Source organism: Gavia stellata, chromosome 23, assembly GCF_030936135.1.
Source record: "Gavia stellata isolate bGavSte3 chromosome 23, bGavSte3.hap2, whole genome shotgun sequence".
NCBI classification, from domain to species: Eukaryota; Metazoa; Chordata; class Aves; order Gaviiformes; family Gaviidae; genus Gavia; species Gavia stellata.
In genome coordinates, this window is record NC_082616.1 from 120,127 (window position 1) to 146,844 (window position 26,718).

The 26,718-nt window shown below is 50.3% G+C and overlaps 1 protein-coding gene across 1 annotated transcript in view; it reads left to right on the top strand.

Moving 5' to 3' along the window:
* The window catches only part of LOC132319035 (hydrocephalus-inducing protein homolog), a 148,933-nt gene that overhangs the window by 52,518 nt on the left and 69,697 nt on the right, over positions 1-26,718 (top strand). Inside the window, exons 12-19 of the mRNA XM_059828440.1 lie at positions 3,940-4,007; positions 5,984-6,219; positions 7,058-7,158; positions 8,943-9,078; positions 9,561-9,725; positions 14,095-14,247; positions 23,175-23,413; positions 26,342-26,597. Coding sequence (XP_059684423.1) covers positions 3,940-4,007; positions 5,984-6,219; positions 7,058-7,158; positions 8,943-9,078; positions 9,561-9,725; positions 14,095-14,247; positions 23,175-23,413; positions 26,342-26,597 — 1,354 coding nt within the window. The remainder of the gene's footprint in view (positions 1-3,939; positions 4,008-5,983; positions 6,220-7,057; positions 7,159-8,942; positions 9,079-9,560; positions 9,726-14,094; positions 14,248-23,174; positions 23,414-26,341; positions 26,598-26,718) is intronic.

Sequence of the window (26,718 nt, forward strand, 5' to 3'; positions counted from 1 at the left end):
GCCCCTTGTCCTGTCGCAACAGGCCCTGCTAAAAAGTCTGTCCCCATCTTTCTTATAAGCCCCTTTAAGTCCTGGAAGGTCTCCCCGGAGCCTTCTCTTCTGCAGGCTGACCAACCCCAACTCTCCCAGCCTGTCCTCATGGGAGAGGTGCTCCAGCCCTCTGATGATCTTCGTGACCTCCTCTGGACCTGCTCCAAAAGGTCCATGTCCTTGTTGTGCTGAGGACCCCAGAGCTGGACCCATTGCTGCAGGGGGGGTCTCACCAGAGCCGAGGGGCAGAATCACCTCCCTTGAGCTGCTGGCCACCTATGACCGTGCCTCCTCTGCTCTCAATACCCAGTTTAACTTTCCAAGTCTTGGGTTCCTCTGGGAAGCAGCTTTGCCTTCATGGTTGAGGCAGGGTGGCTCTGTAACTTTCCAGGAAACTTTTTGCACCAAATTCAGCAGCAGCAGGTTCCTTTTGTGACCCTTTGACATCTCTGTGTGAGGCCCCTGGGGCTTTAAGTGGCTACCCATGCTGGAAAAAAGTTTGACAGGAAAGGTGTGGAGATGCCTGCTGCCCTGTGTGGGTACCCAGGAGCTGAAGTGACTCCTTGCTACAGGTAGCTCATTCGCCCTTGGGCCATGGCAGACAGTGTGATGGTATCAGCTTTGGGCAGTAGATGGTCTGGGATGTCCCACCGAACACCCAGCAAGGCCAGGAGGGCTTTGGAGAGGGGCCAGCCTGGGTGATTCTGCAGCCAGAAGCAGTGTTTTTAAAATCCTCTGTTAATAAGCCATACAAAATGGGTAGCAGCAGCAGCATCAACATAGTTTCTCATGCTAATGCACTGGGACAAGCTGTCCTCCCGGCTCTTGTGCAGCAAGTGCTACAGTACCTTCTTTCTGCAGCCGGAAAAGTGCTGATGCGGGAGACGGGAAGCTCTGCAGCAAGTACTGTCACAAGGACTTGGGCGTCATCCCATGGGCTGCTGCCTTTGGAAAAGATAATCCTCACCGAGGAAAGGGGAGAAGGGGGAAAAAAAAAAAGCTGATGACAGGAGAGGCCAAGCTCGCTTCACAGGAGCACAGCAGCATGCGAACTCGTCCCAGCTAGTCTTAACCATGGGCTGGCGGGATAACGTGGTGTAGGCAGGGAAGCTGATGCTGGGTGCTCTGGAGCTTTGGGGCTGGCTGTGCCTGCTCGGCAGCCAGCCTCCCGGGCGGCTGCTGTGGGGAGGCATTAGATCAAGGTAGTAAAGAAACAAAAGGAGTCTGCAGTTGATTTTACCAGTAAGGTAAGGGAAATGGATAAAAAAAGAACAACAAGGTTATTACTTTGCAAGAGAAGAGTGGTGAGTAGGTCTGTTGACCTCAGTAGAGAAACAATTATGTTGGCTTTGTGTTTGGAGGGAAAGTGCTGCTTGTTTTGGAAATCAAGAGGGAACATTTCACAATCAAATAATTTATTCTCTTCTGTCCCTCCCCCAAATTGGTCATGGGATGTTATAGCATAAGCAGCTTTCTCCTTGAGCCAAGGGCAGGTTTCGCTTGTAAAGATGTGCTTATCACAGGTAGAATACAGTTTTTCTTGGGTAGTGCCCACTGCCTCTGCCCTGCAATGGCCTTGCTCCTGGGGCAGGAAAGAGCTGTCAGCAGGATAGTTGTCTTCTGGCTTCCCCACAACCAGATGAAGTGGTCCTTTTTCCCCCACTGATGCCCTGGCTCCCGGTGCCCAGCACGTCCTCCCCTTCTCTGTGGCCGCTCTGCCCCGTTCTGCCAGCACGGCCCTGAGCTTGGTGCAGACCTCATCACAGAATCACGAAGGTTGGAAAAGACCTGTAAGATCATCAACCCAACACCACCAAGCCCACTAAACCACGTCCGTCTCAGTGAAAGAGGATTGCTGGTCCTTTTTTATTTATTTCTTCCCCATCCTTGTATTCCTCCTTGCTGGCTGGTGGCTCCTGTGCAGCCCATCTGAGGGTACCCCAGCATGCCCACCTGCTCCCGTACACCTATCCCTCAGCAGTAATTCCCATTGCAGTCCACTCTTCTGACATGTCATCTGCCTCCTTGATTTCTGCCTTGCCTTTGTTTCAAGGATCCCTATCCAGTCCTTATCTCTCATTCTCCAGCCCCACAAGTCAAGCTGTTTGCTTTTCAAAAGCTTTTGAGATGTCCACCCACCAGGTCAAGCTGAGCCTCCCTCATCAGGAGGTTTTAAGCACTGGATTTAGTCCTCCATGGAGAAAAACTCCCAGTTCTTTTGAACGGAGGTGAGCTGGCTGGTGGGACACTGGGCTGCAAAGGAAGGAATGGGGATGAGTGTTGAAGTGGTTCCTCTCCCACCTTGTGTTATCCTTCGTGCTCTGCAAGGACCCTGATCTCCCTTCGCAAGTGCATTATTTAATGCTACTGTAAAACACGGTGGTTGCCAAAACCACTGCCTTTCCCCCCATTTTCTCACAAGCTGTACTGTTATCAGCTGTGGTGCACAGGGCTCCGGGTTGGCTCCTTTCCCGAGCCTTCTGGCAGTCATTCAGGTTAACTCACTTGAGCCCAGATACAGCGCACTCAGCAGAAATGGCAGTCATTTCTCCGCTTGCCTGGCAAGGCTCATCCTTGGCAGTTTCCCAGCGTGATCCCCAGTCATGGTTGGTTTGGAGGTAGTTTTCCATTGTCTCCTGGCAAGTGCTGTGACGGAAAACATGCCTGCTCCCTTTGCTCCGTCCAAAATAAGCTGTTAGGGCTTGGGAGGTTAGGTCTGATTATGTGAGGTCCTTGGAGAGGGAACTTCATCAGCAGCAGGGATTTGCTCCCTGACTTAGTCTCAGGAACTGCTTCAGCTCCAAGAACTGCGAATTAGTGTTGGATTGAAACTCCTGAAAGTCAGTTTTTGAGTGCTTTTTGACTATGCAATCAGAAGATGCCCAAACCGTAGGTGATTCTTCCTTACTTGGAACCCAACCTTACAAGGTCCTGAATGCTTGTTTCTTTGGTGCTTAGAAAGGGATGCTGGAAATGAGACACCACGGATGAACGCAGGTCCCTCCTGCGGGATGCTGGGGTCTGTTGATGTGCCAAACAGAGCCAGTGGCAGTCCTGTGATTAAAACTAGAAGGCAGCGTTCACTGTGGTCCTTGACTTTTAACTAAGAGGCAGAGCTGGCATTGATTGGCATCAGCCATGAAATAAATTAATGAATGTTGTGCAGCTCCAAGTGCTGATTTTGGTGGATTTTGGTGAGTTTTTGGAGTTTGGAGCCTGGCTGCTGAATGTAAGGATGGGTATGATGGCTTCAGGACATCCATGTTCGGTGGTTGGAGACGTGTGTTGCTCTTGGATGTGTCAGCTGGTGCACTGGTGACAAGCTGATCCTTTCCCCCAAGATTCAGCTGTCCGCTGTGTAGAACTGTTGCTGCTGTTGTTGTGGCCAGTGGGTGTCTGGGAGCTCCCCTGGCTTCATGCCTCCAAATCCTGCATGCCTAATGATTGTGTGGATCAAGATGCTCTGAGGACAAGATGTTCATATACTCCATGGGAATACCAGTTCCAGCAAAGAAATACCAAAGCAGAGAACCTGCAGCTGGAAAAGTTAGTACAATGGGTCCACTTTTGCGTGGAGACCTCTGTGTCATCACGTTACAGATGGGGAAACTGAGGCACGGAGCCATCACTTGTTCAGGGTCCTTCATCAGGCCAGCAGCAACTTGGGGGCATACCCTGCCTGACATGGTGCCCTAAGGCACATCAGCAGCTATCAGCTGCTGACCACTTTGCTTTGCCTGTCTCCTGCCCACATGGATGCCGTGCTGAGCAGAAGGGCGACGGGTTGATTTGAAACCTGCTGTGGTTCTGAGACCAGCATTTATCCCTCTGGGCGGTAACGAAAGCTGAACACTTTGCATTTCTCTTTAACCAAACCAACGCCTTCTCTGCCTGTCTTTGTTCTCACAGGGGCTGTGTCATCGGACCGACTTTTCATTTCAGTGTACCTTCCCTCTGCTTTGGTGACGTCTCCTTCGGTGAGTGTGCCCTGGGCTTGGAGCATAGGTTGAGAGGTCTGTGCGTTACCAAAACAGAGCACTTCACATAAGAGCATGTCACTTGTGTTCCTCCATAGCAGCCTTCCATGTGTTAAAACCAGGGCTGCTGGCTGCTTAGGCAGTATTGTGCCATCATGAGATCAGATAGGACCAAAGGAACAGAAAGTCAGTATTTTCTGATGTCCCTCATAGTCTGTTCAGCCCCAAGCTCCCAATGCTTGGCAGCAGAATGGCTGTGAAAATCCTTGTGCCAGAAGGTCCCAGGGGATGGGACTGCAGGAGAAGGGAGTTGAAGCCACGTCCTAGCCTGTAGCTGCTCTGGGTCAATGTGCGTGTTGCAAGGCAAGGACACCATTTCCCACCTGACCTTCAGTGTGAGATGTTAATTAGTGCTGTGAGGGCACCTCGTTCTCACCTCCCAGGTAATATGCCCAAGCAATAGCTCGGCATGGGGCACTGATGTCCTCCGAGATCTGGGCTCCTCCTTCCCTGCCAAAAGCCCAGCTCTGCTGATGGATCCGGTGGCTGAGCATCCAGAGCGTCTCCATTGAAATGCAGATTCTGGTTCTCTATCTCCGTCTCACAAAAGGCTTTTTACTGAGATGCTCTGAAGTTGAAATGTGAAATCAATTGTGGATTGATTGAAGGGCCATTATCATTCTGCACCCAGGATGCCTCTGTGTTTTCATGCTGTTCATGGACTTTCTAAGAAAACTCATTGCCTTCCCTGAGCTGCTTCCTCCCCTCCCTACATCACCACTCTGCCACTTCTTTATTTCCTTTTGAATAAATAAAACAAGAAACGCACCAGGCGGAAATCTGGTTATGTAATAGGAGATTCATCCTTTTAATCTGATTTCGTTAATAAGGCCTTTTGAGCTGAAGGCAGCTACTGTATTTTTGCTTCTTTTAGCTCTGCTGCTGGCTGTTGTCTGCCCCTGGAGACTTCGGTCTCCTTTGGGATTGTGAAGTCTGTGTTTGTCCTTTTTGTTTGCTGGAGTAGTTGCTGGAGGTGGGCAGTGGTCACTGTTGGTGGGCACGGATGAACGATCCGCTGTGTCTGCAGATGGTTTTCCTCCCCACCCGTATTCCAGTAACGCTTGGTAAGCAGGCCATGGGAGATGTCTCCTTCTCACAGAGGTGGCCAGCCAAGCCCGATGTCCACTCCGGAGCAGGTTGTGGGCTGATGTCCTGTCTTTGCAGCACATTCCCACCAGGTGTGGTTGTATCACTGCTTTTCCATTATGGAAAGCAAGTATCCAAGCTAAAGTGATGTAAACCTTTGCGGGCAGTAACCAAAGCCAGTGTGCAGCATGGATGTGATGTCCCCGTTTGTTAGGTAAGGTGAGACATGGTTCCTGCTAATTTTCTAAGCAAGCATCAGGCTTGCCTCCTGTGAAGTGGGCTGCAAGTTGTCACGAGCCGAGTCTGGTTACCCCAAAAGAGGAGATGCCTTAAGGATGCTGCCTAGAGAAACTGCATTAGAGTGCTTTGCATCGTGCTGTGGTATCCCACTGCATCCACCCTTTCTCTTACTGGAGCTTCTCCTCGATGACAATACACTGCTTTTATATATTGAAAACTGTGGGAGTGTTCGCAAAGTTAACAGGGAATTTTATGGACTGAATTTTCCGAATCAATGGTCTGTCTGGATGCACGCTCGTAAGTGAGAAATAATTGGTGCTGCTTTAGGGGCATGTGAGAACAGTCCTCAGTTAGAGAGACGAAATTCTGGTGTTCGGCATCATTAAGAGTGGCCATTGCCGAGGAAGCAATCTCTGATCAGCATAAAAGGGAGCTTAAGTGACGACTAATTCCTTGCTTAGCTTGTCAATTAGCTCTAATTCAGATTGAGAAGAGCTAAACTCCAGGTGCAGTTTTATCATAACAGAATATTCACACCAGGAATCATGGGATAATTGGCGCATAAATTCATATTTGTGTTTTTTTCCTAGGCTTCCCTCGCACCTTGTCGTGTCGCCTCACTAACACCTCCTTGGTGCCCATGACTTTCACCCTTCGCATTCCTGGGGACGGCTCAGGAGAGCCCAGCGTTAGCAGTTTTGTTCAAATGTCGGACAATGCTCCCCCATCCTGGAGAAGGGGAGCCCAGGGTTACGTCAAGCCAACTGAATTTACCATAACACCGTGCAGAGGGACCATCCACTCCCAGGGCATCATGGATATCGAGGTATGGGAAGAGTCCGGCCATACGTGCTTTAGCAGGTGGAGCTGAAGCTTCACTGATGTATGAGAGGGCTTTAGTGCTGCCAGCATAATGCGAGTAAGATATATGCATTAGTGTTAGGCTTTTGTTGGCTGGGTTACTCTGGGACGTTTCAGAAGGAGCACTGTTTTGTTTCCAGAATCCCAAGCAGAAGGTCTGGTACCATATAGTCAAGTACAGAAGCCACTCCTGTGTTTTTGAGAGCTGCTTAGAGCGATTTCTTTGATTTAAAGTGGGCAGAGGAAGAATGAGAACAGAAGGTGGCTGTTAAAAAGAGAGATGTCATTGTATAAAGCAGTTTGCCTTTCTTCCCGGTCTTATTTCTCCTGTCCTGTTGAGTAGAAGGAGCTGTATTCACTGCAGCGATCTCCAATGGGGACTGAAAAAGCTCTGGCAGCCGTGAACTGCACAGCATCTGCTGGGCCACGTTTTGCTCTCACCTTCCCCCCATAAAGCTGTACTCATTCCGTTCAAGTCAGCAGATTTCCTCTGGATTTATGCTATTGTAGTCAAGATTACAAATTGGTCCCTTAATTTTAATACAGTGGTGAGTAGAGCATTAGTCTAATTGTGCTTTAATTTACCTTGTATATACCCTGATAACTGCACGGTGTATTTAACAAAGCAGACGTTGTCAGAAGACTTTTATTACTTGCAGAGCCTGTGCTCTGTACATGGACCAGCAGAAGAATTAGAGCAAAATCCTCTCTTTCCTTCCTGTGGAAGCAGAACTGGAGGACACCACACATGGACAATGGCTTTTGGGAGCGATGCAGTATTTGATGGTCTTCTCTTCCGCCAGGTCACCCTGTGTTCCAACACTGTGAAGAGATATGAGCTGGCGCTGGTGGTGGACGTGGATGGTGTTGGCAAGGAGGTGTTGGCATTGCCTCTCACAGCCAGGTATCGACCGAGCCCAGAGAGTCGTGGTGAATGGAGTGAAATCCAGTTGGTGGCTGGTCACAAGCGGAGTCCCCCAGGGCTCAGTTTTGGGGCTGGTCTTGTTTAATATCTTTATTAATGATCTGGATGAGGGGATCGAGTGCTCCCTCAGTAAGTTTGCAGACGACACCAAGTTGGGCAGGAGTGTTGATCTGCTGGAGGGTAGGAAGGCTCTGCAGAGGGATCTGGACAGGCTGGATGGATGGGCCGAGGCCAATTGTATGAGGTTCAACAAGGCCAAGTGCCGGGTCCTGCACTTGGGTCACAACAACCCCATGCAACGCTCCAGGGTTGGGGACGAGTGGCTGGAAAGCTGCCCCGCAGAAAAGGACCTGGGGGTGTTGGTTGACAGCCGGCTGAATATGAGCCAGCAGTGTGCCCAGGTGGCCAAGAAGGCCAACGGCATCCTGGCCTGTATCAGAAATGGTGTGCCCAGCAGGAGTAGGAAGGTGATCGTGCCCCTGTACTCGGCGCTGGTGAGGCCGCACCTCGAATGCTGTGTTCAGTTTTGGGCCCCTCACTATCAGAAGGACATTGAGGTGCTGGAGCGTGTCCAGAGAAGGGTGACGGAGCTGGTGAGGGGTCTGGAGCACAAGTCTGATGAGGAGCAGCTGAGGGAGCTGGGGTTGTTCAGTCTGGAGAAGAGGGGGCTGAGGGGAGACCTCATCGCTCTCTCCAACGACTGAAAGGGGGTTGTGGTGAGGTGGGTGTTGGTCTCTTCTCCCAAGTGACAGGACAAGAGGAAATGGCCTCAAGTTGCGCCAGGGGAGGTTCAGGCTGGATATTAGGTAAAATTTCTTTCCTGGGAGAGTGGTGAAGCATTGGAAGAGGCTGCCCAGGGAGGTGGTGGAGTCACCATTGCTGGAGGTGTTCAAGGAAGGTGTAGATGTGGCACTGTGGGACATGGTTTAGTGGGCATGGTGGTGTTGGGTTGATGGTTGGACTTGATGATCTTACAGGTCTTTTCTAACCTCAGTGATTCTGGGAGCTCAGGTTTCCCTTCTTTCCTCTGGTTCTTTGGAGCATTAATGTTCCCGGACTTATGCCAAAAGTTTTTCTTGCTGCAGCCGGATTTGATGCTGTTGTGCTGCAGTGGGTGTCAGTTTCATTGCAAGTGGCAGAGTTGTCCAGTCAGTGCCTGGGCTGCAGTTCTGTAAAATGAGTGCAAATGGGAGCAGAGAGTGTATGGCGCCGTGGGGGTTGCGGAGCAAGGTAGCTACAGACATGGGGAAAGGGTGACCACCTGCTGCGTGGGGCAGGTGGTGGCTTGTGCCCTCTGTTGCTGGGGTAAATGGCTGAGTTTTCAGGCAGGGCAAGAGTGGTATGGGAGAGGAGTCATTTTTACTGAGATACTGGGGTCTTGTGTTCCCTGAGGCTTGGTGAGCCCTGGTCATGGGTGGGAAGGCTCCCCTGGGGCTCATGCCTTGCTGGGAGCGTCAGGAGGCTGCAAGGTGTCTTCGCAAGCCTCCTGGGGCGAAGGTGCCCATCAGACAGCTCTGGGACAGGGCGCGGTGCTCTGCCTGGGCACTTGGCAGCCCCTACAATGCTGAGACTCAGGGTTTGCTCCTCCTTTTACAAGAGGTTGTTGTATAAAAAGAAATTAAAGGCAATTTATTGCTGTAGGGGTATTAAACATCCATTTGGCAGTGACACGTGCTATGGTCTATTTCGTGCTATTTGGGGAGTAAAGAAATTGTACATTCTCTCAGGATCTCTGATTCCCTTTTGGTCATCTCTCTGCCTAGATGCATAGTTCCTCAGCTGCGAGTGCTCAACCCAGTCATGACATTTGGACGGTGCTTTCTGAAATTCCCTTACCGGCAGATACTGAGCCTTGCGAACGACAGCAATCTTCCAGGCTGCTACATGGTTCTTCCTCAGGTTTGTCATCGCATCTGCCTCCTGCCCTCAAATGTTATCGAGGGGTTTATTAGGGAAAAAAAAGAGTTTTGGCTAAGACCTTGCTGGTTTATATTCAAACCTAAAGGTTTGCTGAGAACAGGAACCTGCCCGAATAGAAACTTTAGGAAGCAGTTAAATAGGAACGTGCCTGAATATAAACTTTAGGAAACAGTTTATAGTCTAGTCTTTGGGTTGCGTTCACATAGGAGGACTTAGAGGGTCACGAAAGGCGGCTGCAAGGAGGCTGCCAGCACAGGAGCGGGTGTTTGTGCCTGCAGCAGCTCTTGGACCCCCTCAGGACGCTAAGCTCATACTAGTCTTGCATCTGTTTTTGTGCCTTTCTGCTTTCTCCTAGGGATTTTTTTAAAAATATGTGGGAATTATCATTGTGGTAGATGTCAAGGAGTTCAGAGTGACCTTTGAGGAAGCTTTAATGTTGGGTTTGATTCTGTGCCTTACAGGAACACAAGAAGGATGCTCCTGTGTGGTACTCCAGCCCTGTGCCGTGTGGGATTATCCAGCCTCACAGCTTGGTGGAGGTCCCGGTTATGCTGGAAGCCCAGGTGATGGGAGAGAAGGAAACAGTTGCTCACGTCGCGGTCTTTGGGAGCAAAGGATCCCCACTGGTGAGTGCTAGGGGAGATGCGTGCCTTTGCGCGACTCGTCTTGGTGGGGCGTAAAGTGTACAGGGATTCTTCCTGGGAAAACAAGAACTTGTAATATATGGCTGGTGTGGACAAGGAAAGATGGGATTCATGGCATGAGCAACGGCTAATGCCTAGAGAAGAGGAAGGATGGTATTCTCTTAGGTGGTAATCTAAGTGTCTGACACCGCGTTTCATTACGGATATGTGAGATGGGATAACAAGCCCAGTCTGAAACCCAGCCCAATCCCTGGGTCTCACACTCTGCTGTGATATTAGATGAGCAGCAACTGCTGTGTCATTAGGACTGTAGTTCAGGAGCGCACAGGGACCTCCCCGCATCCTGCTAAAGCGAGCCTGTAAGAAACCATGCTGAAGTGATGTTTTGTGCAAAGCTGGATTTCAGCTTTTCTGAAGTCAGGCCCATCGTGTCTGAGAAATATCCATCAAATCTCTTTGCCAAAAGTCCCAGCCACAGACACGTGAGTCTCAGCACCATTTGCATCTGGAGCACAGGGAATTATTTCTACCAAGCTTGGAAATGGATGAGGCAAAGCATTCCTCGATTAAAGCCTCCTAAAAGATGTTTGCATTCAGGCATATGCGACAGCAGCAGCAACAAAATGTAGGCAAGAGAACATTGTGTGTAGTGTCCTGGCTTCATCTAGCTGAAATCTACAGCAAATTTAGTTAATTAACCTTTAATTGAAAATGGTATTAACTTTTGAAGCAGCTGTTTTAAAATGTCTTGTCGTCTCTCTGAGCATGAAAGAGAATGTCAGATGATTGCTGGGAACCTGAAGCTTTCTGTAACAGAAAGGAAGGCTGACATTTTGAAGGTAGTTTAGGGATTTAAACTTTCATTAAAAGGAATGGAAATGATGCTGCTGAAGCCCCTGGATGCCACTGAACCTCTCAACCCAGGCTGTTGTGGATATGCCATGTAAACCAGTCAAGAGGAAGGCTGGGCAATGCAGGCTTGGCAGGGAAGTGTGAAGTTTGACAAAACAATTGCTCGTAAATAGAAGGCATGCTTCCCTTAAAAAGGAGGGTTTCTCCCCCCTAGAATAACCTGGCTGTTTAACTGTTAGCTTGTTTAACCTACAGTGTTCTTGCAAAGCTTTTACCCTTGGGCTAAACCATGTATAGTTTCAAACTTTACCTTAATTGTTTTTGTTGGGAGAGGAATATGTCAATTTTTGGCCCAAAGGGCGAGCATTTCAGCTGGAGAATCCTAGCTGTCCCTAAAGAAATGACCAGCATGAGCTTGAGCGTGTGCGTGCACCCATGAAGTTGAACTTGAACGTGCAGCGTTTATGCTCGGTTGCTTCTAGCGCCCAGCGAGTGCTGTTAGGAACCTTGCTGGGTATGTTGGCAGCACAGACCTGAGTTTCTGGCCGTTAGGTGAGGTTCTTTGCATTTTCTATAGGACTGCCCTATAGTTTAGGTGTTGTTTCAGTCATTCCTTGGTCCAGAGCTTTCCGAGCTAGCAGAACAGCTAACCATCTTGTTACACACCCTGCACTGGTGGCAAATCCTGCCCGTCTAGATCATATCATGCGAATCTGACCTCAGGGGAATCGCTGCAATGTATTCCAATAAAGCAAAATTTAAGCTTGCTCTTGTTATCTTAGGTTAGGCCGTTTGGTATTGATACCGAGTCTTTAGGTGAAATATCATACAGATCTTTCATCCAGGTTGTGTAGGGTCCCTCCACGGGTCTGTTGCCTGGTAGTTTCTTTGTCAGTGACTGCATGCCAGCTTCCATTTGGTGCATGTAATCTCCCAGAATCACTGAGGTTGGAAAAGACCTGAAAGATCATCAAGTCCAACCATCAACCCAACCCCACCATGCCCACTAAACCATGTCCCGCAATGCCACGTCCACATGTTCCTTGAACACCTTATTTTTTTTTGGTTGGAGTCACCATCACTGGAGGTGATGTCCTGCGTTAAGGAGCTGGTAAAACCCCAGCCCTGGGGTCACGGTGGCAAGGCAGCCTCGTGTGCCACGCGCAGGGCATTTGGCAGCTGGTTTCTATCAGAATGAAGCAGTCACTCAAACCGTGGCTGTCTGCCAGGGACGGACGCTCTTCATTCCTAAATGATCAGATGTGACATTACATACCCATCGACAAAGCCAAGAGTGTGGCAATATGACTGATGGCAAAGTTGCTGTCTCCTTTTACTGCCTTTCCCCGTGTGCCATGTTGTCTGTAACACTGTTGAACGGGTTTTTTTTCTCATCCCTTTTAAGACAACTGTAGATGAAGGGGTCGTATTTTTTTAAAAGCCCGTTCCTTGGCGAGGATATGTGGTGTTAGCAGACACTCTAATTGAAGCCAGATAGCCTGGGCATCCCCCAGATGTTACTCTGCCCATCTCCAAAGGGTTCTGCTCTGCCTTTGTTGCTTATGCCCTGCTGTCACGTGGAAGCAAGGCCAGCTGGCAAGGCACAGCTCTTCCCTCCAGCTCCTTCTTCCTGGGAGCTTTGGGCAGCATCACCCAGACTGCAGGTCTCCGTCCCTCCCTTCTCCCGGAGGGATAAAAGGTCCAGCATCATGTGTAGCTTCAGGTCCCTTATTTTTGAGGTACCAGCCTTGGTATGTGATTTTTGGCTCTTAGTTGCACGCAGTAGTGTTCTGTCAAGGGATGAGCGTTTCTGGATGCTGTTCCTTCTGGCTGAGTTGGACTAGCGATCCTGACAGCTGCCAATGCCATTTCCTTGAGTCAGACATTATTAAAGGTTTTACATCAGTCTGGTTTCTTTTGTGGTTAAATCATACTCCGTGCCCTCCAGTGAATCGTACAGCAGCTTGTCAGTGTTGGGAGTTTTATGCGTTCAGATGCTGTTTAAGAGTTGGGGTGTTTGGAACCGATGAAATCCAGCCAGACTGGAGAAATTCCCATTTTTAATGATGTGAGAAGGTGGTTTAGCAAAGAGATCCGTATTCCTCCTCCAATAGTCTGTGCCAGCTCTGCAAGAAGAAAACTTTGGGGTCTCAGACTGTCAAAAGAAAAAATACTGCTTGAATGATGTAATTAATAATTAATGTCTGTTATTCATATAATACCAGGAATACACATAAGCACAAGTCAGAGGCAACTAACTTGCATGATACTTTTGGACAGGCTTGATCGATGGGCTGAGGCCAATTGTATGAGGTTCAACAAGGCCAAGTGCCGGGTCCTGCACCTGGGTCACAACAACCCCATGCAACGCTCCAGGCTTGGGGACGAGTAGCTGGAAAGCTGCCCCGCAGAAAAGGACCTGGGGGTGTTGGTTGACAGCCGGCTGAATATGAGCCAGCAGTGTGCCCAGGTGGCCAAGAAGGCCAACAGCATCCTGGCCTGTATCAGAAATGGTGTGCCCAGCAGGAGCAGGGAGGGGATCGTGTCCCTGTACTCGGCGCTGGTGAGGCCGCACCTCGAATGCTGTGTTCAGTTTTGGGCCCCTCACTATAAGAAGGACATTGAGGTGCTGGAGCGTGTCCAGAGAAGGGTGACGGAGCTGGTGAGGGGTCTGGAGCACAAGTCTGATGAGGAGCAGCTGAGGGAGCTGGGGTTGTTCAGTCTGGAGAAGAGGGGGCTGAGGGGAGACCTCATCGCTCTCTCCAACGACCTGAAAGGGGGTTGTGGGGAGGTGGGTGTTGGTCTCTTCTCCCAAGTGACAAGACAAGAGGAAATGGCCTCAAGTTGCGCCAGGGGAGGTTCAGGCTGGATATTAGGAAAAATGTCTTTCCTGAGAGAGTGGTGACGCACTGGAAGAGGCTGCCCAGGGAGGTGGTGGAGTCACCATTGCTGGAGGTGTTCAAGGAAGGTGTAGATGTGGCACTGTGGGACATGGTTTAGTGGGCATGGTGGGGTTGGGTTGATGGTTGGACTTGATGATCTTACAGGTCTTTTCTAACCTCAGTGATTCTGTGATCCGTACTCTGAAGAGCCTGCTTTGCTTCTGACTTGGGCTGGTTTTCATCAGTGTCACTTTGGGAATGTTAACAAAGTCACTCTCCAAGTGGGACTGTGCAGTAGCAGGAGTTAGGGAAGGTGGTTTGGGGCAAGAGTGAGCAGGCACAGGGTAGCGGAAGGAGAGCTAACAGTGTGGAGGAGGTGTGAAAGAGCAAGCATGGGAAACTGGGTTTCTTTATCCCCTGATAACGGGAGCTTGTGGCTTTCAGATGGGATCCCTCCAGATCCCACACTTGCTCCAGGCTTTCTGTTTCAGTCTTGCAACACTGAAAACTTCAAACCACCCTAATTATCCCTCAGTGTAGGAGTACCCTTAGAGCTGTCTAATCTTTTTAAACTTCCCTTGTTCTTTCTGATCTTTCCTACCTGCTTCCTGGAGCAGAAAATCCATCTAGTGAGCATTGGAGAAGGACCAGTTGTCTACGTGCATCCAAATAAGATAAATTTCGGCAGTGTCCAAGTTCTGCAAGATGCTTCCCGAACTCTCCACCTCTGCAATCAGACTGTCATCCCTGCATCCTTCTGGGCAGAGATGGTAAGTATCTGTGAGGCTATTTCCCAACAAAAATGACTGGTCCATAACAGCCCGTGACTTGATTTTTATGCACAACATTTCCGTATCGCTCTCCGAGAGAGAAAGCAAGATATTCCATCACAATGCGGTAAGAGGAGCCTGGTTCTGGGGGTGGTTTTAGCTGGGGTACCCCTCAGTAAAATAGAGAGTTTGTATAGATGTTTGAGCAGAAATGAGTCTGGGTCATTTTTACAAGTTGTCCCTTTGTTTTGTGGAAGGTATTTAGCTCGGAGAGTCATGCTTTTGGAGCTCTAGGAGATGAAGGGAACCCTGTGACCCTTTGCTCCTGAAAGGGCATGGGTGGCCCTGTGGTTTCCCTGTTCCATCTGCATCTCCGTTGCCTCAACCTCCTGTTAATGATAGAGACTAGGGTGCGAGGTCTGTTCTCCAACTGCTCATGGTGAGGCGAGTTTCACACTTACGGGGGGTCACACGAGCTGGGTTGTTGCCCAAAAATATGCTTGTAAGGGTGGTGTAGCCACGGAGTCTGTGGACTCCGTAGCATTGCAGAGCATCTCTGGAGACTAGCTGCAGAAGAAGGTTATTTAATTCATGGAGGCTGCCTAGTGTGACAAGCTGCGTAGCAGGAGGAGAGCTTGGCTGCTTCCCTGGCAGGGGGAGCGGGGCTGATGCAGCCGGGAAGGGCTCGGGTGCTGAGGCTGGGGGGGATGTGCTCCCCACTGGAGGGGGGATCAGGGCAGGAAAACAGGGTTTGGAGGGGGTTTGTGCTTGTCTGTGGTGGGTTGGAGTTCTGGGGCTGGTTAACCCAGGCTGAATTTCCCTCCTGCTGCTTTTGCAGCTGTTGCACTCCAGTTTCTGTGCCCAGGAGCATAAATGTAACCTCAAAGTGGGGGATTCCCAGGGCAGCTTTCTTTGGCTCCACAACAAAAACCTGCTTTCTATCTCTGCAGAGAGCAAGCCACCTCGGATGGGTGGCACTGGTGTATAAATGATGGGGTTTGCATGCTTGTACCCAAGACTGACCTGCAGAGCTCTGTTTAGGTACTGCCGTCGGGGTGTGATGCCTTCCCTCCCTCCCCTGGGCAGCTTGCAGTGCACCCAGGGGGCTTGCAGGGGTGTATCTGCCTCTCCATTGCCTCAGTGCCCTAACTTATGGGACTGGGCAATAAATCCCATCCTGCTTCCCGGCGATCTCTGCAAATATTGTGCTCATCAATAACTAGAATGGTAATATGAGGTGGTTCAGGGATGGTTTCTTTTCCTGCAGTAAAGATGGCCTCTGCTGTTCCATAGCCCCTCTGCTGACTCCCCAGCATGGAGTTACCCCATGGTGAGCGTCTTGGCTTCTCAGGATAGCTGCTGCTATCCTGGAGGTGTTCAAGGAGGCAGGTCCCGGGAACCTGCTGGATCAGGCGTTTCAGCAAGGGCTCTTCAGACTCTTCAAGACCGTGATGCTGAGCCTGCCTGATGGGAGCAGCACCGTGGCAGGCGAGGTGTGCTCCAGCTCCTCCCTTGCCCCCAGCGGCTGCCTCCATTGGTGCTGTTTTGTTGCCTCGGTTGAAGTTTTGCCCTTTGCTGCTGCCTTAGGCTGCCTGGCAGTTTATTGATGGGAAGAAGAGAGGACTGAATAATTTTGGAGATAAAATCTGAGATGCGGTCGGGTGTCAGGGTGACCTGCACGTGTAGATCTGAGAGCAGAACTGGCTCCGGCTGTCCCTTAGCCTAGCTGGTGGGTGACTTGGGCATCCTTCATTCCCTTGTGCCCCTGAACCCAAGTCTTGTGTTCTCGAAGATGCCAAAGCTGCTGCTTTGATTTCCTGCTTGGAGACTGCCGCAGGACAGCGAGCTGTGATATCCCTGTCTCCCGCTTGATGGCTAATCTCGAAACCGTGGCTCTTTGCAGTCAGGCTTCTAGATCACGATTCCCCACTCGAAAGAAAGAGCTATTGATTGAAATTTTCACAGCAACATTACAGCACATTGACTGGCAGCTCAACAACCTGAATGAGATTAGATTAAGGGGCAGCAACAAGGCAAATCAAAGGCTGGTGTCTTGTTCAGAACAGAAAAGGGAAATGCTGTAATGCAGATGGCCATGGTGGTGTCCTTAACCATCACGTGCAAATTGCTGTTCCTGTCAAGTCGAGCTTTCTTCTTGCTTTATGGGAGAAAAGAGCATTATCTGAGCAAGCAGAGATGTCTTTTGTGGATAACTTCACTCCGGGATAGAGACTTAAGGAATTACCTGGAGTACCCCTTGTGCACAGGCTTCCCCGTACCCCTCTTCTCTCCGTCGGATGAGTTGCAGGGAGCAGCACTGAGCATCTCTGCCACTAGAAGGAAGGAAATAAAAAAACCTCCAAAGCTGTGCATTGCAATGGGGCTTTTTGGGTTTGTAGTGGGGTGTAGGGACTTCATACCCATGTCCTTGGTTGGCTTATCCCTGCTTGCCAGGGTAGCTGCAGGGCTGTGACCCTTGGGGCCAGCGTGTCATCCCCTGCTCATCCACTGACTCTTGTGTCTGTCTGTACTTTTCCTTGTCAGATTGCTTTCCCAGCTGCCAGGCAGCCCCATTAGAGCATCCTCTGGATCCAGCAAGGAGGATTTGCCTTTTTCGTGGTAAAAAAGACTGGAGGAGTAGGTCAACATGAAGGAGCTGCTGCAGCTTAGCTGGGGGCTGATGCGACCTGCTGAAAAAAGTGGCTGTTTCTCCTCCTTGCTGCCGCTGTCATCTTTTTTCCTGTTTCCCTAAGTGTCTGGTTTTTGCCGTATTGACAAGTGCAGAAGAGTTGTATTGATTAATGGAAGTGTTTGCTCTCCCTGCAGAAAGGCAGAGAGGGAAAAGCATCTTTCTTTGATCTTTTCCTACTTGTTTGTTGTCACTCTCTCTTCTCGGGCATCTTTTATTTGGCTGCTAAGAATGACATCTCTCGGCATCACGGAAGGCAGCTGCGTATCATGCCTGTGTGATCAGGAAAGAGAAGACAGGCTTAGGGTGTAATTTTTGTTAATCAGCGGCAGCTTTCTTCTGCCTGCATAACCACCGCGCTGGGTCTGTTATGTGCTACCGCAGGGAGGCAAACGGTGGTTTCCTGGTGCCTTGTAATGAGGGAGGAGAGGAAAAAACTTTCTTGGGACTTCCCCTTCTAGTGACGGTGCTCTGTTTCCTAATTTTGAGGTCCAGTCTCCTTTGACGGGATCCTTGACCTCCCTAATCCAGAGCCCTGTGCTCCTGATGGAGCTCGCTGCCGCCTGGTTTTTCCAGCAGCGGTTGTCCAGCCAGATGTGGTGTTGTCTTCAGGAGAGCGCCTGGGGAGCAGATCCCCTTCCACCTTCCCAGGGATGAGCTGCCGTCAGGTTCAACTGGAGCTGACGTTGCAGAAGAGACCAAGTTTTGTTTGTTAAAAGAAAAAGAAAAAGCTGTAACTGTTTGTCTTCTCACTGGGATTCAGTGGAGAAAATCAACTGATTTTGAGGCAGCATATAAAGGCTCTTGGTCAAACTCGGTGTAAGCAAGGAGAGAACACGCAGTTCCCATTCCCATACTCGCTTCTCTCCTCATTTAGTGCAGGATTTGTTTCATTTACTAATTTCATTGCTTATTATCTCAAGCTTTTGACGACATTCCCTTTGTGAAAGAAATGGTCGTACAGAGGGACAGCAAAACGTGGATTTAAACTTAAAACCAGTGCCGATAAAGGGATGCTGCTTTAGTGATTCTGTTTCTTGTTCTGGCTGATGCGCGATTTTGTTATCTGAGCGAATTGTGCAGGCTGCGGGAGGGAAGGCTTCGCAGAGCCTGTCAGCATTGTTCATAGCTCTCTCCTGCTGCTCTCGCTGAAGTCGGAGCAGACTTGAATCGGCAAGAGGGTGGTTTTGAAATCTACTGTAAATTACATTTATTTTTTTGTTTCCCGGAGCATCTGAATAATTAGGCAGCCTGTCAGTGTTTGCTCGTAGCGAGACGCAGGCAGTGCCGTGCCCTTCAAATGATACCTGCAATGCTGTTTAGAGAGGAGTGTTACATTAACTTCGCAGGGTATGGGCAGCATTGGCCCTGAATATGTGGTCTCTTCCAAGGTGAGCAGAGCTTTTGAAGATAAGATGCATAGGCTTAACTCTTTCCAGAGCTGTCCCAGCAGAGCCTCGTGGTGCTCTGAAAGCTCACCTTTAGACTTAAACCATTGGTTTGGTTTTTAAAGGCTGTGTTTTGCTAATACAGCAGCACCGATTTGCTGATTTCCACCCAGCTTGGTCATGCCAGAGCTGGACCATGCCTGGAAATTCACGCCATCGGTCATGAACGGGGGTCAGGGCCAGGAGGGTCCGGTCTTGTGCTGGCGACCGGTTGTATGAAAACCTGAGGAAGGTGGAAGGCCGTGTCCCTGCCAGGGTTGCACAGGCTTAGGTCCAGGGCATGTGGCTCTTAGGGGAGCAGAGGTTTGGAGGACACCTTGGAAAAGGTGCCTGAAACCTGGCCACAGGGAAGAGGGTTTTTTTATCATGTCAGGTATCTTATATGAGTTCATGCCCTTTCAAAATTGCTGTATTTCAGTAATTGAAGAAGTTGTTGTTCTGCTCGTCTAGGGAAACTAAGCTCGTCGTATTGCGCTGCACCCGTTGGCCAACTGAATTAAAGAAGGGTAGAAGTCTTCAAGGCAATTATGTTCCTACAAGCAAGAGTGACTCAGCGGAGTGCTTTTCCCAAAGGAAAAGCGGGAGGAGTTTGGTTACTAAATGTTGTGCTGGGCAGCAGCTGGCCAAGCCGTGCCTGAGTCCTGGCTGGCGAACCCCGATGTGCGGAGCAGTGGCACTGGTCTCCCCAGCTCAGTGGGGAGGGCAGATGGGGTCTGGAGGGGTGAGCTGTGGGCAGGGGCCAAAGGTGGAGAGAGGCTTCGTTAGCTCCCTCACCAGTCTGCTATTAGCTGAACCAAGCGTGACAAAATAGGCTGCGTTGTCAGTGGCAGTGAGTGCCACGCTTTAGTTTTTATATTTTTACTGGCTTTAAAGGCTCTGCCTCTTGCTTTCATAAAGCATCCCCTTGATGGTGCGCTGGGGAGGAGGCTAAACCAAGGTGGTCTCCATGCTTTTGCTGAGGAGATGCTGGTGCTGAGGTGCCGGGAGGAGGCTGGTTGTTGGTGGGAGCACCTAGCCAGCCTCGCACTCCGATCTCCACCTCGTGCTGGGGCTCGGGGTGCTTTTGTGCTGTTTTCTGCCACGGGCAGTTTGTGCGGCTAAAGAGTAGCTTGGAAACGAAGAAGGTGCGGTCCCCCACCTCAGGACTGCGAAAACACCTGGGACAAGGCTCTCCGCACGACTGATGTAGGATGGGGTTTTATTTCTCCATCATGTGCAACCTCTGCGAGGAGCGATGGGTCAGCCTGACGTGGTGGGAACGCTCTCTCCCTAGAGCTATGGCTTGGTAAAGTACAGCTGCATTTTTAATACTGAGTTCTGCTTCCTCTTTCGCTTGTGCAAGGCCAGAATGACCAGACCCCTTTAATTAACTCGCTTTGAGTAGCTTCAAGAGAACGGAGTGTGGTGGCTCCTCAGTCGTCCCTTAGGGCAGCCAGCCATCCTTCCATCCATCCATCCGTCTCTGAGATGCACGCTGGTGTCTGTTATCATCAAATTTTGTCAGCTCTTATTCACAATGGAAATCTGTCCTGGGAGAAGCTAATGATCTTAGCATTGAACTTCTTGATTAAGTGATTGATCCCTACCCTTGCCTAGCACTCAGGGACTCTGATGTCCGATAGCGCAAGCTCCTACAGGGATAAAAATAGCCACTGTCTTTGTCTATCCAGTGCGTACGGCTATTGCATCATTTTCCAGAGCATTCAGGGAGAAGCAAGTAGCAGGGGTGTCATCAGAAGTTAGATCTTGGTCTCCAAAGTGATGGAGTTCTTCAGCATGGCTCCACGAGACTTCCTGTCTCTGGGACACAGCCTGGCTGGGTGTAGGCAGGAGCTGACCTAGAAACCTGAGTGAATGTGGCCCGGCAGAGCCTTTTGGTCCCGGCAGGTCTCCTGTTCAGTGATGCACTGTTCTGCCCCTCGGACCCGCACCAAATGCTGACTGAAGGAATGAGGACACGATGCAAATCACACTCCTCCAGAGTGGGCTGTTGGCCTGGTAGGACTTGGTGGGTCTGCGCTGGGTCACCCTGGGAAATGCAAAGTCTGGCTCCGTCGAGACAGCCTATCGTTATTCCTCAGTAATAGTTTCTTGGGTACAATTTACTGCCCGGCTTGTTGCCAAGCTTTGATAAATGAGCTTTGCCAGATAGCAGACTTGCAGATTCACCTCTGGAGCAGAGCTATCAGGTCTCCTTTTCAAGCGAGCTACCCTGTGTCAGCATGAATCAGAGGAAAAGTTGTACATTACCGTCAATGAAGACTTAACACCCACCGGCTTGGCATGAACGTGTTGGCTGGGTAGCCCTTGGCTGATGGCAGCGCAGTGGATGCCTCTGAGGCTCCACTGAGGCTACGCATGGGATGCAGGGACAACAGCAGAGGTTTGGTGGGATCCTATGTGGTGAATGAGGTCAGTCTTCTCTTGTCTGCCTGCCTGGGGTTGTGTGCGTCACTGGCCTTTGAGATGAAAATAAATGTGGTGCTGATTTGATGAATTTTCAGTGACTGTAGTCTCTCTGGGTAAGCAGGTAGAGCTCTGCTGACAGGTTTTTGCTTTGTTTGCCATCTTCCAGTCTCGCTAGACACCCTGAGGTTCAGCCTGGTTTTCAAGCACTGTTTCCCCTCCGCAGGCAGGCAGTGTCGGGGGGTGCAGAAACCAAAATGATAATTAGCCAGACCTCAAAGGGAATATAAGAATATTCCCTAACAGAGTATGAGGTCCCAAACCAGAAGGCTGGAGAGTAAGGTTGCAGGTAATAATGGATGTGGAAGGTGTAGGAGGAGTGAAAAAAGCCTAGCCTGCTGTCCCTGGAGATGCAGAGCCCCGGGGTTTAGCCTGTGCCGACTACCTTCCTCCACTCAAGGACAGGGAGCTGCTGGAGAGGGTACAGCAAAGGGCTACGATGGTGATTAGGGGACTGGAGCATCTTTCTTATGAGGAAAGGCTGAGGGACTTGGGTCTTTTTAGTCTGGAGAAGAGAAGACTGAGGGGGATCTTATTAATGCTTCTAAATACTGAAGGGGTGGGTGCCAGGGGGATGGGGCGTCTTTTTTCAGTGGTGCCCAGCGACAGGATGAGAGGTAACGGGCACAAACTTGGTCATAGGAAGTTCCATCTCAATGTGAGGAGGAACTTCTTTACTTCGAGGGTGTCAGAGCACTGGAACAAGCTGCCCAGAGAGGTTGCGGAGTCTGGAGATATTCAAAGCTCACCTGGACGCATTCCTGTGCAACCTGCTCTGGGTGACCCTGCTCTGGTGGGGGGGTTGGACTAGGTGATCTCCAGAGGTCCCTTCCAACCCCTCTCATTCTGTGAGTCTGTGATTCCACCCTTATGTTGCCTTTGTTTTAAGACTTTCTCTTGCAACTCTAGAGGATAAATGAAATGGAACTGAGTTTATTAGTTTTGCCAGCGCCTGGAATAATTGTGATGCCTTTGGTGTGCTCCATCCTGGGATGCAAGCATGCAGCCCTGACCCGCTCTCCGTGCAGGGCGCAGTCAGCCTGAGGAGTTATTGTAGCTGGGGCGCCTACCCACGCTGCTGGGACCCTGAATGCTCAGCAAGTTATTGCTTCCCTGGCCTCCCGCTAGTCTTACCCTCGTTTTGGGGGGTTATTTAAAATGCTTTCCATGACTTTGAAGTGCTGCTTGGTTTTCTGATGCTCTTCTCCCTTGGGCTGTCTGGTGTCCTGTTAGAGCTCAGTGCCGCCAGCCTGGCAGATGGAAACTCAAGCTGACTTCACCTGCATCAGGCACTGGGATCATGTCAGGCCTCCAAGCTCATCATTGCTTTTCATTTAAAAAAAAAAAAAATAGAAAACCCCCTTTTCTCTTACAATACTGCGGTGTTTTGGGTGAGTAGTGCCTGTTTTCCCGAACACAGCACTGAACTGTGGAGTGCATGTGCCACTAACATTGTGGTGGACACTTTGAAGCCGTACATCTACATCCCAGTGCATTTCAGGCTGGCCAGGGAGCATTGCATGCGTTTCTCTTTGTCTGCTGCAAGCTTGCTCCCTGCGAACGTGGTTTTAAATGGAATTGGGGGTCCAGCGCCCTTATTGCCCCATCTGTAAAGGGAGGTCTGTGAGAGACCAGAGGAAGAGAACGCTTGGGAAGCCCCGGCCATGCCCACAGGGCATGTCTTGCCCTTTCTTTCTGCTTATTTCTTTACTGCCCTGCTGTAAACACTTAGAGCTGAATGTTTCAAAGCCAAGGACAGTGGGACACCTCGCTGCAGCTGATGATCAGTGGGGCCCAAGTGCTTCAGTCCTTCAGGGGCTGTTGAAAAGCACTGCCGAACTCTTGGGAAAGAAGACTTTGGTGTTGGGGTTTTGATGGACCGGTTTTGCAGAGTTATTCTTCAGGCTCTCAGCAGTATCCCGCTGCCACGGTGGGATTTGAGCAGTCCTGGCTTCCTCTGGCCTTGAGCCTTGATGCAAACCTGGCGACCGTGGTTGGGAAGGCAGGAGAGATAAAGTAGCTTCCCTTGGTGTGCACTCCGAAAGAGAGACCAAAAGAAGAGGGGGAATAACCTTCTCCTGAGGATGAGCATCTCTTGGGTTGGGCAAGACTGGGTTAATGAAGTGAGTCTGTTAAAGGAGGGTAAATTACAGGTTGTGTAAGCTCCTGCGTAGTTGTTCTTTCCAGACACTGTAGCTTAGATTTAGGGAAATGAAGCCTTTATGTTTTTTACCCTCATATCTTTAGTCCTTCCTTTTCCTGCGCCCCACAAGAGACCAGGGTCCATGGTTTCCATCCTCATTAGTGTTTGGCTTGTCTTGCAGGCTGGCAAACGCTCGCGCTGGAGGATTGAACCCCGTAGAGGAGTGATCCCCCCTGAGAGCGAAGTGTCTGTGACCGTCATAGCGAACTTGGATGACACGGAGAAATTCAAGGACGAGGTGAACCTGTTCATAGAGAACAGTCGTTCTTATGTCATCCCCGTCCAGGCTGTCGGCATCGGCACCACGATTGTCACTGACAAACCTTTTGGTCCGGAGCTCAACTTGGGACCCCACTTCAGGTAGGATATCTCTCATCACCCGCTTCTGCCATGGGCTCAGCCAGGAGGAGTTTTGCTGTGGTCCTTCAGGCTAGTTCTCCTCCCGTGCTCAAGGTCCTGGCTCCATTTCACTGAAGCCACAAGAATTCCTTTAGAAGCATTTTATGGCCAGTTGAAAGACGTTAGATACCCTCAAAAGCCACCAAAATGGACACCAGTTGCTAAATTGTCACTGAATTGCCCTTAGTTATAATACATTTATTTCCTCACTTTATCAAATAAAGATACGAAGGAAAACAGCAGGTCCCCGAAAGCCTCCGGCTGGAAAACGCTGCATTACGAGTATAAACATATTTCCCTTTGCAATAACATGGCTTGCTTTTTCACTCACTGTGGAGTATCATCTTGCAACAGCGGAAAACCGTGGAGGTAGCTTGTTAGCAGCTCCTCGACTAAATTAATGGTGCTGCTTTATTTCCCCTCTGCCTGGGAGTCCTGGAGGAGCAGCAGAATTTGTCTTTGCCCTGTATCATCCCTCAGTTCACTCATCATCCCCGGCTCCCCTGCCGGGCTGCTCTTTATTAGACGTAGTCGCTCTTTCCTCGTTTCTCCTGCCTGCTTTCCTCCCTGTCTCCTCCGTCAAGACCGCAGCAGCAGCCCGGGGCACGGGCAAGCGAGGGTGGCTGCAGGCCCAGCTCTGAAAGGGAGAGGAGGAGAGATCTGCTGAGGTTGGGTGGGGTAAATTGGGAGTTTCAACTGAAAGAGCTTGGCTCAGAGGAGGGGATTTATCGATCCTAACAGGCGTGTCTGAAACCAGGCACATCCTTATTAAACAGGGGAGGAAACTAAGGCTTTGCAAAGTGCTGCTCACCTTGTGTTTGGAGACCTTTTGGGGCGAGAGGCATCACCTTCTCGAGGTGCCTGTTCCTTTCCCTGGCTGCAAAGAGGGTCCACAGTGCTCCGATACCTAAAATTTTAGTTGGAGCAGGTTAATCCCACCATAAGCATTTAGGATAGATTTTTAGCGACTTAAATATGCATCCACAAGCCATCCACATCAGCAGGGACATTGCAGGGAGGTTGGTGCTTGTCCAGCGTGTCCTGTGCTCCGTGCAGCCACAAATTGGCTACGCAACACGGGGGACAATGTTGGGGTGGTTCACGTCATCATGTTCTGCCGCCCTTCACCCGCAGGCTCTGTTTGGAGCTGTTGCCGTTGGTGTCGGCTGCAGAGCTGCCACCGGCTGAGCTGAGGTGGGACCCCGGTAACATCTCTGAGTTGGGCTTTCCCAGAGCCACAGATTCTGCATCTCCCCAGAGCTGCTCCGAGCTTTCATCCGTTGCTCTCCCCAATGTACACCATGTCATACTAAACTTGTATACATCATTTTTTTTTAACAGTCTGTTTCAAAGACTGGTTTGTTCTATACTGTCACTTCTGTGTTTGTATTTAGCTGCTTATGGCAGACAGGCATTTTGTGAGCCACATATTCTGTACCTTTCAAAAAGACACTAACTGTTCCAGGAACTCTTCATTTCCTGGTCATGCTCGGATTTATAGAGGGTAAAAGAATTACTCCAGACTAGCCTGCGGTTAGTGTTTCTTTACCTGAAGGAATCAATTTCCATTGAATATTCATTTGGTTTTATATCTAGCTCTAGTTCTTCATCTCTGGTTGTCGCTGCGTTCCCTCAGCAGCTAGAGCTGGTCTTGCTGCCGTGTTCGTATTGGGGAAACTTCTGTTGATCCCGTGTTCTCAGAGTGCATTTATCTTCCTAAAACACAAAACCAGCTGCACTGTTCAGGCAAAGGGCGATATGTTGGGAGCGATGAGGGCTGGCTGCTCTCTAAGGGATGAGATCCCACCAGCGAGGCAAGCGGTGCCCGGATCACCAGATGAGTCTCTATACCCTGCAGCCTCCCCAATAGCGTCTTTGGAGGAAGCCATCCGAGGCAGCAGCTCCCAAGGGGAAGGTGAAATGGCAGCGAAGCTGTTCCTCCCTCTACTTGCGGCCAGGCCAGCTTAGCGTCTGATGCAGCGAGACCTGCACCTTGGAAAAAAATACTCGGATTATTAAGCCCCAAAGGCTGGTGATGCTCTGTCTGCAGCAACTGAGATGATGTTTGTGTTGGGTCTGGCTGAGATGGAGTTCCTTTTCCCCACAGCAGCCCTCATAGTGCTGTGCTTGGTACTGGTAGCTGGAAGGTGTCGATAAGGCACCAGTGGTTTGGGTACTGCTGAGCAGTGCTCGCACAGCATCCGAGCTGTCTCTCCGACACTCCCCTCTCACCGGTGGGCTGGGGGTGGGCAGGATCTTGGGAGGGGACACAGCCAGGACAGCTGACCCAGACTGACCAAAGGGATGTTCCATCCCATACGACGCCTGCTCAGCAATAAAAGCTAAGAGAAAGGAGGAGGAAGGGGGGGCATTCGTTATTACACCATTTGTCTTGTGGAGCAACTGCTAAGTGTACTGAAGCTCTGCTTCTTGGGAAGTGCCTGGACATCACCTGCTGATGGGAAGTAGAGAATAAATCTTTTATTTTCCTTAGCTTCCGCACACAGCCTTTGCTTTTGCTGTATTAAACTGCCTTTATTTTGACCCACGAGGTTTTTTCCATCTGATTTTCTCCCCACCCTGTCCTGCTAAGGAGGGGAGTGATAGAGTGGCTTGGTGGACACCTGGAGTCCAGCCGAGATCAACCCACCACTATGTTCTCCATGAAGCTTTTCCTTGCTGTGCACAACCAGACCAGCTGCTGGATGGTGATAAACTTAGGGGCAACCAAGGTCCAGCTCTTGCTGTAGCTTTGAGCTAGGTCAGCCTTTTTGGACGTGCCTTTATTGCTGAGTGTGCAGTCAGATAATGAAATCAGGGTGCTGAAGCTGGGTGATCGCTGGGAAATAGCAGCTCCCATGACATTTTCCATCTCTGCTTCTCTTCTAGCCTGGATCCCTGCAGTTACCACTTCAAGTTGACCAATAAAGGACGACGCACCCATCAGCTCTATTGGACGACGGAAGGTTTCGCCCCCTTTCACCTGCGTCATCGTCTCCCGGCCATCAGTAACAGCAAGGGCAAAGATGCCTCCCAGAGCCCCAAACCCGCCTGCCCCGTGTTCAGGCTTCGGCCTCTGAGGATGGAGCTGATGCCGGGCAAGACCGTGGAGATGACGCTGGAAGGCTTCTCCAGCACTCCTCAGGTGAGGTCCCCCACGAGGGCTGAGCCTTTCCCATCAGATCACATCCACTGGGACTTCTTTTGCAGCCCCTTGACATTTTCCTGCGAAAATGAGCAAGAGCTTTCCAGAAACTGATTTAATG